General features: G+C 45.2%; 1 protein-coding gene and 1 long non-coding RNA gene across 2 annotated transcripts; one reads left to right on the plus strand and one right to left on the minus strand.

Annotated features, from left to right (window-relative positions):
* Positions 1-1,474: 1,474 nt before the first annotated feature.
* Positions 1,475-7,439, minus strand: LOC140626812 (uncharacterized). The gene is made up of 3 exons (XR_012025815.1): positions 7,305-7,439; positions 2,132-2,214; positions 1,475-2,031 (listed from the first exon to the last, which is right to left on the minus strand). It is a non-coding gene; the product is annotated as an uncharacterized lncRNA (long non-coding RNA).
* A 386-nt stretch (positions 7,440-7,825) lies between these two features.
* On the plus strand, positions 7,826-15,508 carry RAB29 (RAB29, member RAS oncogene family). The gene is made up of 5 exons (XM_072814542.1): positions 7,826-8,349; positions 11,168-11,239; positions 12,114-12,295; positions 13,198-13,319; positions 13,647-15,508. The coding sequence occupies exons 1-5, from the start codon at positions 8,226-8,228 to the stop codon at positions 13,756-13,758; spliced, it is 612 nt and encodes a 203-aa protein (XP_072670643.1). The 5' UTR covers positions 7,826-8,225; the 3' UTR covers positions 13,759-15,508.
* The last annotated feature ends 496 nt before the right edge of the window (positions 15,509-16,004 follow it).

A 16,004-nucleotide genomic window follows, 5' to 3' on the forward strand; every position in this document is an offset into this window, starting at 1 on the left:
ATGCTTTTATTATTATGATATAATGTTGATTGAATGGATGGTATAGCAAAATGAGAAGAAAAATACCCAGAATACAAAGTTTGGGATGATAGAAGGAAACTAGTGAATCAAGAAGTTAATAGACCCTAGGGGCACCTGGGTGGCTCAGTGGTAGACGGTCTGTCTTCAGCTCAGGGCGTGATCCCAAGGTCCTGGGATTGAGTCCCACTTCAGGCTCCCTGCAGGGAGCCTGCTTCTCCCTCTGCCCATGTCTCTGCCTCTCTCTGTGTGTCTCTCATGAATAAATAAAATCTTTAAAAAAAAAAAGAAGAAGAAGAAGTTAGCAGACCCAGACCTATCATGGATATTAGGACCAGCTGTCTTCACAGCTTGGTCTCCACTAGAGGAACACACCATGACCCTGGGCCTGGCTTCATCCTTAGAGGCTCAGAAACTCAGTTCCATCCAGAAATCATCTCACGGAGGCCAATTTGGACCCACAAATTCGTGGAGGCCTGTGCATCAGACCAAACAGTCCCTGGATCCAACGGCGTGTCAGCGCACCCAGCACAATCGCTCCCTGGAGCAGGCTACATGGGAAGGCAGGTGATCAGAAGGTAGCCAGAGAGTTTAGCATCCTAATGAAGTTAGTTTTATTACCTGAAGATAAAATGACACCAGGTCTTGTTATTCAAGCTGCATGAGTCTCCACAATAGGGATATCTGACAAACAGCCAGATGGATATTCCCTTAAGACTCTGGTGTCTACCAGATAGAGCCCAGAGACACCTGAGGTGTCCTCTCTCTCTACCTTTGAGGTTGACCAGCTCCCCTGCAGATCGACACCTTCCTTCTTTAGATGTGTGTATACCTTCAGCCAGTCTCCTGTCTGCGGGCTTCTCATGAATGTTCTCGTTAGAGGTTAACTCTGAGGGAGCTAGGGAGACAAGGGTATGCCAAGTCTTGGTGGAGGGGCAAGGGGTTGTTGGTGGGCGGCCTTTAGGTACGATGATCTCTGCCTTCCTCCCCTCTCATAGAGTTAAAAGGTCATAGAAAATTAGAACTGAATCTTCTGTGTTGGAAGGGAACCCTTTCATTGTACAGATTCGACTTCCGCAGAGCCACGTGGACAGTTGGGACCACGCACTCAGTTCTTTAAATCAAAATTTCCCTGTCTAGCTTCTGCCCTTTTCTGGTCCTTATTTGGAGTGGAGGGGAGAGGACCCTTCCAAGGAGACAAACATGGCAATGAAACTGTAAAAACTAGAGTGTGATGTGTCTCTAGATTCTTCCAGATGCAAAGTTCACCCCAGACTTGGAGCACAAGCCTGCGGAGAAGTAAGCAGCACATCGCTCTTGGAGCCTGCCAGCCTCTCTCTAGAGGATTCCCTAGGGAGCCCTGGTGTGAAGCCTTCTGGCTGAATGCTTAGCTGGGTCACAGACATCTCACCAAGCTGCTTCCTGTGCCCAAAGCAATCACCAAAAAGTGATGATTGTTTATTTATAAGATTTATTTATTTATTTGAGAGAGCACTCGTACAGGAGCAGGGGGAGGGCCAGAGGGAGAGAGAGAGGGAAAGAATCTTCAACCCGACTTCCCGCTGAGCATGGAGCCCTACTCCGGGCTCCATCCAAGGACCAGGAGAGATCAGGACCTGAGCCGAAATCAGGCACGGGCTGCCCCAGAAGTTATGATTATTTAAATAAGCATGGAGTCTGCGGCGGAAGGACAGCCAGAGCCCCATGGCCTCACCCTTCCCTGGGTCAGTCCCTCTTCTCCTGTGTTGCTGGGCCGCTTTGCTGCGTCACTTCGGTCTGTGTTTCAGGTCACAAAGCTGAATTTTTTTTTCCTCTTGATCCTGGCATAGTGGTAGATGCTCTGGAGACCATATAAACCCTTTTCTCTTCCATCCTTAGGCAATTGCCTGGTGCTGGGTCACCTCTTTCATAAGCAGTTATTGATTCATACTGTAGGTGTCACCAGCAATTAGTGATGGAATACATCCTCTCTGTAGGGTTCTTGCCAAAAAAAATGTTTTTCCAGAATCTCACCTTGAAAAAACAGATAACCCATATTGTGCGACTGTCTATAAGACAATGACCCAGACTCTTTAAAAAGAAAGTCAATGTTATGAAAAGCAAAATAGATTACCGACTGATGCTGTTGACAGAACTGTCTGTGATGGTGGACGTCACAGCTGGGCTGTTCCCTGGCCATCTGTGTCAACTCAGCACCTTGAAATGTGGCAGATATGACTAATGAGCTGATTTTTAAATTTATTTAATTTTAATTAATTAAAATGTAAATAACCACACAAGGCTACTGGGTCCTATAATGGACACAGCATAGTTCTACATTAAAAAAAAAAAAAAAAAAAAAAAGATGAAAGAAATAAAACAGCCGAACACAACACATGAACTTTGCACTCTAGATCACAGGCAGGAAAAAATGAGGAAAAAATATTTCAAAAAAAAAAAATATTTCAATGGCCACAGATAAATGTAAATGTACACTGCGTATGACATTCTTGAGTTAAGGTGAATTTTCTTAGGTGTGACCACAGTATTTTGGTTTTGTAAGAAAATCTCATTATTAGGAGCTGCGTGCTGAAGTCCTTAGGGATGCAGTGTGTACTACTTACTTCCAAATGGTTCAATACACACAAAGAGAGCAGCTCTGACACAACGTTGGTAATGGAAACCCAGCTGCAGGACTTACTGGTATGCACTGTATTCCTCTTTTAACGCTTCTATGCATTTGAACATTTTCAAAATAAAAAGTGAGAAGTAAAAAGTAAAGAGGAGAGAGGCACACAGCCATAGGAAGGGTGATAGTAACAAAGCAAGGCTTATCACTTTCCCCAGCTTCCAAAATCCTGCGTTCCAAATACGTCTATGCAAATCAGTTGCATGGCTCTCCGAATACGCTTTCCCTCCCTCTTAGGGGAAACTGGGAAACTGCAACTTACTGTCGAAGAAATACACCCCAACCCCAACAAAGGAAGTGATGCTTCTTTGACAGAAACTCTGTAATTTGGGGGATACCAGGAACTTGCTAATCTTGCCTCTTAAATCTTTGCTTCTCACACCTGTTTTGCTTTGTTTTCAATAGGAAAGAGAGGGTGGATGGGGAGGAGAGAGAATCTTAAGCATGTTCCTTGCCCAGTGTGGAGCCCAACCCAGGGTCCAATCTCACAACCCTGCAATCATGACCAGAGCAGAAATCAAGAGTCTGACGCTTAACTGCTTGAGCCACCCAGGCACCCCACACTCCTCACACTCCTCACACTTCTGATTTGGGAAACTTTGAGGAGTTCCTCTCACAGACAACAGGCCCCAAAACCAAAATTTTGAATTTGAAGTCCTTGTTTACTTGGCAACACGCTGGTTGCTTATAAGTTGGATAATTATAAATCGGTCACATATATAAGTGTCTACAGGTCAGGCTGATTGTAAATGCTACAGGAGATGCATAAGGGCTGCAGTAATAAAAAAAAAATGTTCACGAATGAGTTGACACTTAAGTCAGGCCTTAACAGCATTTCTCAAAGTGGAATCTGATCTAGGAATCACGTTAGTACTAAATAAAAAGACAGATTCCCCTGGATCAGAATCCATATTGAACAGGTGCCCCAGGTGATTCTTACACACACAGAAGTTTGAGAACTTGAAGTGAGGGAAGAGTTAGGTATGTGAAGAGAAACCTGAAGAGGTTTCTTACCTCTGAGAGGCAAGATACCCCAGGGAAAAGGTGCAAAGTCAGAAATGTAATAGGGCTTTTGGGGATCCCTGGGTGGCTCAGCGGTTTGGCGCCTGCCTTTGGCCCAGGACCTGATTGTGGAGTCCCAGGATCGAGTCCCACGTCGGGCTCCGGGCATGGAGCCTGCTTCTCCCTCTGCCTGTGTTTCTGCCTCTCTCTATCTATGTCTATCATGAATAAATAAATTATAAAAATCTTAAAAAAAAAAAAAAAAGGAAATAGGGCTTTTAAAGAGTGTAAGTCACCTGATCTTGTTGAAGGGGGAAATTCTCATTTGAGATCAGATGAGATGAAGGTGGTTAGGGAGGGTGGGGCCAGTGCACAGAGGATTTTAGATACTAGCTCAGGGAGGTTGCCAAGTTTTTGGATAGTTGCTAGACAGTTGAAGGAGCAAACAATGATGTTTTAAGGAAATCACCCTGGCCAGCATGTAGGATGAATTGAAGATAAAAGAAACTCAAATCAGGGAGACCAATAAGCAGGTTATTGAAGATGATCCAGTTGTGAGATAATGAAAGCCTAAACCAGGAAAGGAACATTGAATATGAAGCAGAAAGTGTGGGTGAAGAAATATTTTTGAAAAAAGAATCAGAAAATGTGGTGACTGACTTTTTTAAAAGGAAGGGGCCGTAAAGTGATGTGTGTAAAAGGAAGTGTTCATAATGCTCAAGGCCTGCAATAGCAAAAAAAACAAAAATAACACTAATAATGTGATTTAAACTTTGGCTAAGGATTTGGCGGTCAATAGGTACACAAGAATGTTCAGTGTCACTCACCATCCGGAAAATACAAATCAAAACCACAATATAATATCATTTCACATCTGTCAAGATGGCTATTATCCAAAAAAGAAAAGAAAAGAAAAGAAAAAAGACAACTGTTGGATGTGGAGAAAGCAGAACCTTTGCACACTGTTAGTAGAAATGCAAAATGATGCAGCCACTCTAGAAAATAGTATGGAAGTTCCTCAAAAAACTAAAAATAGAACTATCCTATGATCCAGCAATCCCACTTCTGAGTATTTATGCAAAAGAACTGAAATCAGGATCTCGAAGAGGTATCAGCACTCCTATGCTCATTACAACTCTATTCACAAATAACCAAGATATGGAAGCAACCTAAATGTCCACCAACAGACAGATGAAGAAACGTGGTTTATGCATTTAGTCTTTTATAAAAATGGAAATTTTGCAGTAAGCAATCACATTGAATGAACCTTAAGAACATTATGCTAGGGCAGCCCCAGGTGGCTCAGTGGCTTAGCGCCGCCTTCGGCCCAGGGCCTGATCCTGAGACCCGGAATCGAGTCCTGTGTCAGGCTCCCTGCACGGAGCCTGCTTCTGCCTCTGCCTGTGTCTCTGCCTCTGTGTCTCTCATGAATAAATAAAATTTTAAAAAAAGAACATTATGCTTAGTAAAATGACCAAATCACAGAAAGACAACTACTGCATTGATTCCATTTATATGATATCTAAAATAGACAAATTTAGGAGCACCTGGGCATCTGACTCTTGGTTTTGGGTCATGATCTCAGGTCGTGGGATGGAGGCCTCAGCTGGTCTCGGAGAGCTCAGCAGGGAGTCTGCTTGGGGATTCTCTCTCTCCCTCTGCCCAACCACCACCCTGTGTACGTGCACATGCACTCATGCTCTCTTTATAGATAAATACATCTTTAAAAAAATAAAAATAAAATAGACAAATTTATAGAATCAAAGAGTAGAATAATGGTTGCCAAAAAATGGGGGGAGAAAGGAATTGGGAGTTACTAATCAATGGGCCTAAGTTTCAGTTACACAGGATGAGGAAGTTCTAGAGATCTGCTATACAACATGGTACCTCTACTGCACACTTAAACATTTGTACTTTTTGTATTGCATTACACATTTAAAAATTTGTTAAGAGAGTAGATCTTGGGGAGGGCCCGAGTAGCTCAGTTGGTTAAGAATCTGCCTATGATCTTGGGGCCCTGAGACCAAACCCCATGTTGGACTCCCTGCTCAACTGGGAGTCTGTTCCTCCCTCTCCCTCTTCCCCTCCCCCAACTCATGAGCTCGCTCGCTCTCTCAAAAAATAAACAAAATCTTTTCTTAAAAAAGAGAGAGTAGGCCTTACGTTCCTGCCACAGTAAAATAAAAAGTTTTTAAATCTCAAGGTTCAAAGCCTGAGTGGAAGGAAGAAACAATGAGACTAGTGACAAAAATAGAGAACCTGAGAAAAGGAGCTGTTTCTGTGATGATGCAGTAAGAGGGAAGCTGTGAAAGGACCTCCAAGTGGAAGCACCTTCATGGCAGTTGAACATAATTGATTGGTGGTAAAAATATAATAAAGTCAAGACTAAGAGATATATGAAGCCAAGGGCAATTCACTAAAGAGGTTGAAGAATGAGGGGCACCTGGGTGGCTCAGTTGGTTGAGTGTCCAACTCTTGATTTCAGCTCAGGTCCTGATCTCAGGGTCGTGAGGTCAAGTCCCACATTGGGCCCCATGCTCAGCACAGAGTCTCCGTGAGATTCTCTCTCCCTTGTCCCCAGTCCCTCTCACTGGTGTGTGAGCTCATGAGCTCTTCCTCTCTCTCTCAAATAAATAAATAAATCTTAAGGAGAAAAAAAAAGAATTTAAAGAATGATCAGCTCAGGGATCAAGAATCAAGCCTTAAAAAATAGCTCCTTTTGGGGGCGATGAGATGGAAAGATACCATAAAAGAAAAAGGTGATTATCATCAGAGATAGGAGGATGAACAAGAAAGCCATGCAAGAAATAAATGTCAAGGAGTAGTCAACTATGTCAAAGCCAATGGGAACTGAGAAGAGACCACTGGAAAGGATTCTCAGACATTTGGGATGACAGGTAGCCAGCCTGACCTCCCATACCTGGGTAACAAACATTTTGGGCTATATACCTTAGAAACCATGCTGATGTTCTTTCCTCGCAGGATATAAGTTATAGCCTCTCTATCAAGAGACCTGGCTGAGCTATGTTTCCCATGGCCTTGCTGTTTTCTCTTCTATTCCTGGCAAAAGCCCAGAAAATGGAGCCATTTTGCTTGCCATGGAACTCATGTCCCATTGACCCTTTAAAGATGGGACAGGTCAGAAAAGCTGTAGGCTGAAAAATTTAAGTCATTGCAAACCTGTAGTTTAATGATTACTTATGAGCAACAGCAGCAAAAGATGAAGGAAGACTCCCAGTTGATTTCCAGCTCAAATAATAGACTGGGAACTGTGGAAGTGAGAATGAGGAACTATCTACTGTTTTCCACGTTTACTGCTGTGGCCAGTTATCAGATGATACTAATTGACATTTAATGGCACGAGTTTTTCTAAGGGTCAGTCTCTTGATCAAGTGTTCCTGAACCCGACTGATGCTGGGCCATGTGGCAAATAAAAGAGCTAGCTGTCATATTCATAAGATCCCGGGTTTGTCTATCTAATGAAGAAATAGCAAATGAGCTTCGCCTGGAGCATGAAGGATGAGGCCTGAGCTTCCATTAGTAAAATAATTTATAATCTATGGAATAATTTTTAATCGTAGTTTCCTAAAACCTTTAAAGACAGTGAGACATCTACCTGGGAAAGGATTTCGGCAGGTGACCTCGCGTGGAACAAATAGCCTCCGAAAGATCTTTCTATTTCAGAATTACTTGAAGCTTCAGAACCGCTGAAAGAGGGATCCCTGGGGGGCGCAGCGGTTTGGTGCCTGCCTTTGGCCCAGGGCGCGATCCTGGAGAGCTGGGATCGAATCCCATGTCAGGCTCCCTGCATGGAGCCTGCTTCTCCCTCTGCCTGTGTCTCTACGCCTCTCTCTCTCAGTCTGTGACTATGATGAATAAATAAAAAAAAAAAAAAAAAAAAAAAAGAACCGCTGAAGGAGTTTGAAAAGCCTGGACACTTGGCGTAGACTTTTAAAAAGCAGAGTGCATAAACTACATTTCCCAGGAGGCCTCGCGGGCGAGTTTCTGCGCTCCGCCGGGTCTGCTCGCCGCGGGGTACGCTAGGAAATGTAGTGCACCGAGCCGCTCCGCACGTGATGCGCGCGGAGGAACCGGGGCCGCGCAGCCCTGGGGTCCGAGTGTGAGCCGCTCTTTCTCCTGGTGTGGTGTGTGCCGGGCGGGCAAGGCGCCCATCATCTGGCCCCTGTGAAATGAGCCGGCCCGGGGTTCGGTGTCCCGCTGGCGCCGCTCCGGGGAAGTCCCCGTGGGCGAGGCACCGCCGCGTCTGGTCCCGTTTCTCGGCAGCACGGGGCGGGGCGGGAGAAGGTGCGCGGAGCCCAGGGGCTCGGAGCTCGCGCCGGGCGCCCCACCCTGGCTGCGGCCGCGCGCGGGGAGGAAGCGCGTAGAGGTTAGAAGCACAGTTTCCCTTTCTGCTTTCCCGTCAGAGCAGCCCCAGCCGGCGGGGGGCTGCAATGCCCGACTTCGGTTGGTAGGGGCCCGGAGCCGAAGAGGTTAAAACGGGCGGCCGCCGCCTCCCCGCGAGGCCCTCCCGCCAGCCATGGGCGGCCGCGATCACCTGTTCAAAGTGCTGGTGGTGGGGGACGCCGCGGTGGGCAAGACGTCGCTCGTGCAGCGGTACTCCCAGGACAGCTTCAGCAAACACTACAAGTCCACGGTGGGAGGTGAGACGTCGCCGCTGGGCCGGGGGACCCCGGCAGGTGGGCAGCCGGGGGCTCCGCGCCCGCGGGTCGCTCCGGGTCAGGAAGCGGGGCCCGGGTCTTGCAGGCAGTGCCCGCCGGTGTGCGATGGGCGCGTTCCCCGCGGGTGTCCCCGGGCGGCTCGCCCAGCCCGCGCTGACCGCCTGCAGGGGGACGGGGCGCAGGTGTGAAGGCGAGGAGCGGGGAAGGGGGCTGAGAAAGTGCGCGATTGTTGTTTCTCCCGGCGGGGGGGGGGGGGGGGGGGACGTGAACTCGGGTCTCCTCCTGCAACCTGCCCCAGCGGCCGCCGGAAAATCTCTGCGGCCAGCCCAGCACCCGCCGGGGAGGCCTGGTTAGGTGCCGGCCGGGGTTCCTGGTAGCCGGTGTAGGAAGGGAAAGGTGCTTCGTCTGGCTCTAAGGACCCCACCTTTGTTTTGGGGATACCTGAGTGGGAGAGCCCCGGAGCCACACAGCCTGATGCTCACCAAGGCTGATGAGCTGTATTTCTGTCCACGGATTGCTTGAATAAACGCAAGCTAGACATTATTCAGGGAATCAGTCCTATCTTCCCACCCCCCTTTTCTCTCAAGCTGGGGAGGGGGAAAAAGGAAGGAAGCACCAAGGAGTTCATTCATTTCTTCCTAGGGATGGCCTTGGGCTCAACTTTTTTTTTACCCCCCCTCCCCCAAAGGTAGGGATCCTTTTGTTAAGTAGAAGGGCTTTGGCTGGGAAGAGCTGATGAAAGGGGAGAGGTAATAAACATGAAGAGAACTTTAAAAAAAAAAAGAAAAAGATTTTATTTATTTATTCATGAGAGACACACAGAGAGAAGCAGAGACACAGGCAGAGGGAGAAGCAGGCTCCCTGCAGGAGCCCCATGCAGAACTCCATCTCAGGATCGTGGGATCAAGACCTGAACCAAAGGCAGACACCCAACCACTAACCACGGAGCTACCCAGACATCCCGAAGAGAACTTTTTTTTAAGGAAAAAAAAGCCCTGCATTACTGTAAATTTTGAAGATGGGTGCTGGTGTTCGGTATGGAATTAAAAAAAAAAAATTAACAAGCATTAACAGGGAAGCTTGGGTGGCTCAGCAGTTGAGCATCTGCTTTGGCTCAGGGTGTGATCCTGGAGTCCCAGAATCGAGGCTGAGTCAGGTTCTCTACTTGGAGCCAGCTTCTCCTCCTTCTTCCTATGTCTCCACCTCTCTCTATGTCTCTCAGGAATAAATAAATAAAATCTTAAAAAAAAGAAAAACCAAAACAAGCATTAACAATGAAAATATCCTCCTTGAGAATATCCAGCAACATTTAGGGTTTGAAATTTCTAAGACTATTTCCCTACCATTCTGCCTCCCACTCCTAAATAATATGAGGACTCTTATTTCATGGATTGAGTTTTTAAAAGTGTTTCACTAACTAGTTTTTAGCAATTGCTCTGGTTTTCCTGTAATAAAGAATAATTAGGGATCCCTGGGTGGCGCAGCGGTTTAGCGCCTGCCTTTGGCCCAGGGCGCGATCCTGGAGACCCGGGATCGAATCCCACGTCAGGCTCCCGGTGCATGGAGCCTGCTTCTCCCTCTGCCTGTGTCTCTGCCTCTCTCTCTCTCTCTCTCTCTCTCTGTGACTATCATAAATAAATAAAAATTAAAAAAAAAAGAATAATTGACTCTGGCTAATTTTTTTTTCAATGTTTTTTCTAAATTACCCCTTCCTTTCATTTCTGTCACAGATATGGAAAAATGTATTTCCAGATCTGGGAAATTACTCTATTTCTGTTCCTCTCAGAAGGTTTTTTCCTCCTAGTATACTCTTTCAGACTTAACTCCTGGAGTCTCTGCATCTACAGATTTCAGCAAAACTCTCAAGCACCCTCCATGCCATGTCTTCTTCCTTGAATCCTTGGCTGTCTTCACTTTACCCTATTCCCACCCAGAATAATTCCTGCAGCCTTGTGGAGAGTAGAATTCCATCAGGGCATGTTTTTCTCATAATACATTTGGATTAGAAACCAACAGTGAAATTGAATGTGGAAGATGCAGAAGCCACCACACTTACCTCATTTCCCTTTTGCCCTATCATCCCTTCCTCTAGAAAGGAACCCCCCTAGACCCTCCAGAAACTGTTTAACCTGAGATAAGGAGTTGTTTTCCTAATTGCTCCCACCCTCCTATCCCCAGCCTTAGAGATAAGTAGTATCAAATAAATTAGTGTGTGGAGAGATGAAAAGCTGAAGACCCCTTCAGGAAGTGGTTGTAAATTGTCTGTGCCAGGGGCACCTAGCTGCCCCATTCAGAAGACCATGCAGTTCTTGATCTTGGGGTGGTGCCTTCGAGCTCCACGTTGGGGGTAGAGTACACTTAAAAAAAAAATAATAACGATGATAAAATTTTAAATGTTTATTTTATTTTTTTTAATTTTTTTATTTATTTATGATAGTCACAGAGAGAGAAAGAGAGAGAGGCAGAGACACAGGCAGAGGGAGAAGCAGGCTCCATGCACCGGAAGCCCGATGTGGGATTCGATCCCGGGTCTCCAGGATCGCGCCCTGGGCCAAAGGCAGGCGCCAAACCGCTGCGCCACCCAGGGATCCCAAAATTTTAAATGTTTAAAAAAGAATTGTCTATTCCACACTTAATGCGTATGCGGGGGCTCATCTCGGCCCACTGAGAGCTTAAAAATAAATAGATACATAGGATTAGAGTTATGTGTCTCTAGGGTTATAACTGCATATTTGATCTGAGCTTATTCATGGATTTATTTTTAAAGGTAAATTTTATTCAATTGTATATGTATTTTCAGTGGATTTTGCTCTGAAGGTTCTCCAGTGGTCTGACTCAGAGATGGTGCGGCTCCAGCTGTGGGATATTGCAGGTAGGCTGAGAAGATGGGATAGGAACAAGGGGAGAAATTTTGATTTGATCAGAAAAAGTGGGGTAGCAAAACCAGAAAGTTTTGTTTTGTTTTAAGATTTTATGTATTTATTTGAGAGAGAAAGAGAGTAGGAGTGGGGAGAAGGGCAGAGGGGCAGAGAGAGGCCGACTCCCCACTGGGCTCCTTACCCAGTGGGGGCTCAGTCCTGGGATCATGACCCCAGGACTGAACCCAAGACAGACACTTAGCTGACTGAGCCACCCAGAAGCCCCCAAACCAGGTTTGTTTCTGGAGCTGGAATGATTGAGTTGTTCGGAGGATACATAAGCTGAGATGTAGAGTATGTGTTGATATTGTCTGTAGATGCTTTGCTCTGGATGAATTTAGGGCTGTTTCTCTGTGGGTGGAGTGGCTGGCAAGGTAGTAGATTGTGGAAACCATAGATGAGTGCTCTCACAGCAGAGGGAGGGTGCTTTTTTCCAGCATTTCAGTGGATCTTAGGGAAAAACAAGATCCCCAGAAAATAGAGACAATAATAGATGACTTTTACTACATGCCAAATACTTTCCTGAGCATAGGAGATTCAATGACTCCTTAATCCTCATCACAACCTTGTGAGAAGAGCTATGGCTTTTATTCTCTCCCTATAGATAAGAAGTCTGAAGCACTGGAAGCTTCACCTACCCAAAGTCATAGAGATAATAAATGACAGAGCAGGGACTTGGACTTAGGTGGTCTGGGTGCAAAATCTGGACTCAGCCACAGTGCGTACTGCCCTCCCCCACAACAAAGATAGAAAGGGCAGGGTGTTGGAGGCGGTTCTGAGGCTGGTTCTCGGTATCACCTTCTCAAGGGCTCCTTCCTCTCTTCCCAGGGCAAGAGCGCTTCACCTCCATGACACGACTGTACTATCGGGATGCCTCGGCCTGCATTATTATGTTTGATGTTACCAACGCCACAACCTTCAGCAATAGCCAGAGATGGAAACAGGACTTGGACAGCAAGCTCACACTGCCTAATGGAGAGCCTGTGCCCTGCCTGCTCTTGGCCAACAAAGTATGTGGTCAGTCTAGGAAAATGGCCCCTGGCCTCTCTTTGGGATCAGAGAGCAAGCATATATCTAAAATGCTCTCTGATTCTGGGCCTCCATGTCCCCTTCTCAGGTTGGCAGAATCATCTCTGCCTTCTTTCAAGGGATGCTAGGACTTTTTTTGTGAAGAAGGTTGGCCAGATTTTAGACACTGGTGTTCTTAGCCATTGGTAGAAGGGGGTTTTTTTTGTTTTAATTTTTATTTTTATTTATTTTTATTTGTATCTATTAATGACAGACACAGAGAGAGAAAGAGAGAGGCAGGCTCCATGCAGGGAACCTGATGTAGGACTCGATCCCGGGTCTCCAGGATCAGGCCCTGGGCTGAAGGCGGTGCTAAACTGCTGAGCCACCCGGACTGCCCGAATTTTTATTTATTTATTTTTACATTTTTATTTATTCATGAAAGACACAGAGAGAGAGAGAGAGAGGCAGAGACACAGGAAGAGGGAGAAGCAGGCCCCATGCAGGGAGCCCGACGTGGGACTCTATCCTGGGTCTCCAGGACCAGGCCCTGGACTGAAGGCAGCGCTAAACCGCTGAGCCACCCGGGCTGCCCCTAATTTTTATTTTTTTTTAATTTTATTTATTTTAGAGAGAGAGAATGCCCAGTGGGGAGGGGCAGAGAGAGAGAGAGAGAGAGAGAGAGAGAGAAGCAGACTCCCTGCTGAGCAGGAAGCCTCATGCAGGGCTCCATCCCAGGACTGGGAGAGCATGACCTGAACTGAAGGCAGACACTTAAGGGACTGAGCACCCCCCTCCCCCGGCGCCCCCAGTGGAAAGGTTTTAAATCCACAAGTATCTGAGTAGTTGTGTTCCTATTCTCAGGAAGTTCATGGTGTTGCTTTCTATGTACTCTCTTTGCCAGTGTGACTTGTCCCCTTGGGCGGTAAGCAGAGACCAAGTTGACCGGTTTAGTAAAGAGAATGGTTTCACAGGTTGGACAGAAACATCAGTCAAGGAGAACAAAAATATTAATGAGGCCATGAGGTGAGTCACGCATATTGTTCTGGGGTTAGGCACACAGTTTACCCATCTTCTGCTGCCACTGCTCCCCACCAAATCCACCTTGGACCTTCTTTTCTTGTTTCTGAGCAAACCGGAACAGACCAAGCCACTGGAATGCCAGCTTCTGAAGGTCAGGGATGCCATCCTTTCTCCTGAGATAACGGGACGAAGGGGCATTTAAACCTCATGGCTTAACTGAATGGCATCTGGTGAAAACAGTCTGCCCTTTCTCCTTTTGTTCCATCCAGTTTATCAGGCTTTTTTGTTTGTTTGTTTGTTTGTTTGTTTGTTTGTTTGTTTGTTTTTTAGAGTCCTCATTGAAAAGATGATGAGCAATTCCAGAGAAGATATGTCTTTGTCCACCCAAGGGGACTATATCAATCTACAGACGAAGCCCTCCTCCAACTGGGCCTGCTGCTAATAGAATCTGGCTGGTATTCCCTCCCACTTTTAGGAGGTCTTTTCATCTCTTCCCTTCAGTTGCCCACCCAGCAATTTTACTAAGTACATGTGAACTGCCTCCTTCCAGCTGCCCAGTAAGGAGGACCCATCATTACTAAAGAAGGACCTGGGACGTGTGTGCATTTCTGCAGCTCTCACAAGTGGGCTCCTACTTGCTGCCGGCACCTGTGGCTCAGTTAGTACCTTCTTGTAAGAAAGATCATCTGATCCCTCATTTTGTGATCTGGGATTTTGTGGGAAGCATTAGAAATCAGCACCTGTGTTTTATGAAACATAATTCCTACCTATTTCTGTGTTTTTTCTTTTTTTTCCATTTGATGTTTGTGGATATCTCCATCTGATCTGAGTTCAGATTGGAGGAAAATGAGAGCAAAGGGCATCTGCCAAATTCATCATAGGTTATTGCTTTCAGATTCTTTCTGTCTTGGACTTTGAAGTTTAAACCTCTGATTTGGAGATGCACAAGAAGTAGGGCTGGATATCCCTGGGTTTGGGGTCACAGGAGGTAACCCAGAAACCACTGTCTTTTTGAAGCTTCTGAAGTCATAATTGGCTTTCTATTGTCTCAAGAATAGTCAAGCTTTTAAACTACCTGTTGTTTAAATGATAACATTTCTTTCCCCAAAGAAAAAATTGTACTATTAGGGTTTTCTAGTATCTCCCTACCGGTGGGGTGGGAGCAGGGTTTGTGAGGTTTCTGGGTTGATGTCTTGACGCATAGTGGTGCTGGTGACATCAGTTGGCTGTGATGCCCTGAAATAGGTCTGTTCCGTGCAGCTCTGGGAGTCTGAATGGAAGAGGGAAAGGTTAACAGAACAAAATCCTGTGGGGCAACTTGCTCCTGAGCACTTTGGGTACCTAGTACTTAACAGCCATAGGAACCAAATTTTATGTACAGACCTTTGTGTGAATGGGGAGAGTAAACAGAAAATCATTAAGTAATTTAAGTGCTGAATTGGGTAGGGTTTTTAGTATTAAATCACTTCTGGACAGCTTCATTTGTTAAATTCTCACAGGATGGTGATTTTTAACCAACCCGAAGTTATGAATAGTGTTTGTGAACTCAGAGACCTAGTGTTCTTTGAAAGATACTTACTTAAATAAGTGCCCTAAGTCAGTGGTTCCCAAATCTGACTTATGAAAACCACCTGGGAAGTTTGTTAATTTTTTTTTAAATAAAATGTTTACACTTTAAGATTTCTGGGTCCCAAACACAAACTTATGAATCAAAATTTCCAGGGGTGTAGCATGAGAATGTGTTGTTGTTTTTCAAAGCTACCCAGGTAATTTGACTAACCTGATTTGGAAAGCATTGCTAGAGAATTTGGTAATGATGCAGAGACCCAGGCATTCCCTGTGTACATGATCCCGGGCTTCCTTATGCTCTGTTTGCTCTTCCGGAGATTCTGACTTTGGAAACTACTATCCTAAGAGAATGATCACAGGCCAAATATCAGAAAGAGAATGAGAGCCAGGCCATCAGTTGTTGGTTGGCTGGTCTGTTTTTAATATCAGTTATTAACATTTGCACAATCTTTTAAGACCTTGAAGTTCTCTTTTGTATTACTCTTTTCATATAGGTTTTTATTACAATGGTTCTGAAGATAAGAGTGGGATAGCAAATTCCCTCTATGTGAAAAGAAAATTGATTTTTATTTACTGGTTTAAACCTCTTCAAAGTCACAAATAAAGGCAAAATAAGTCTCATACTCATGGTAGTAATTGGCTTTTTTTATAAAGATTTTATTAAAAAAAGATTTTATTCATGAAGTTATTGGCTTTTAATGTGAGTTTATTAAAATGCAATTTTATACAGATAATCCAAGAGTATTAGGAAATGGCGACTGTATTTTTTAAATGCCTTCTTTAAAAATGAAGGTAAATGTTATTCTATCTATTAATTTACTAGTATCGATTGCCTAATAGTCAGTACTTGATACGACATTCCAAATACTGCTTGGAAATGTGACTGTTGTGAAAATTGAATATGCTTTCTTTTCCTGTGTGCTGACTCAGGATTTACCTGCCTTTTCAAGTATTGCTGAAGGCTGGCCGTTCTGAATTTTTTTTTTAAGATTTATTTATTTATTTATTCATTCATTCATTCATTCATTCATTCATTCATTCATTCATGAGAGACAAGAGAGAGAGGCAGAGAGACAGGCAGAGGGAGAAGCAGGCTCCATGCAGGGAGCCCGACGTGGG

This window comes from Canis lupus, chromosome 38 (assembly GCF_048164855.1).
Source record: "Canis lupus baileyi chromosome 38, mCanLup2.hap1, whole genome shotgun sequence".
Taxonomy (NCBI): domain Eukaryota; kingdom Metazoa; phylum Chordata; class Mammalia; order Carnivora; family Canidae; genus Canis; species Canis lupus.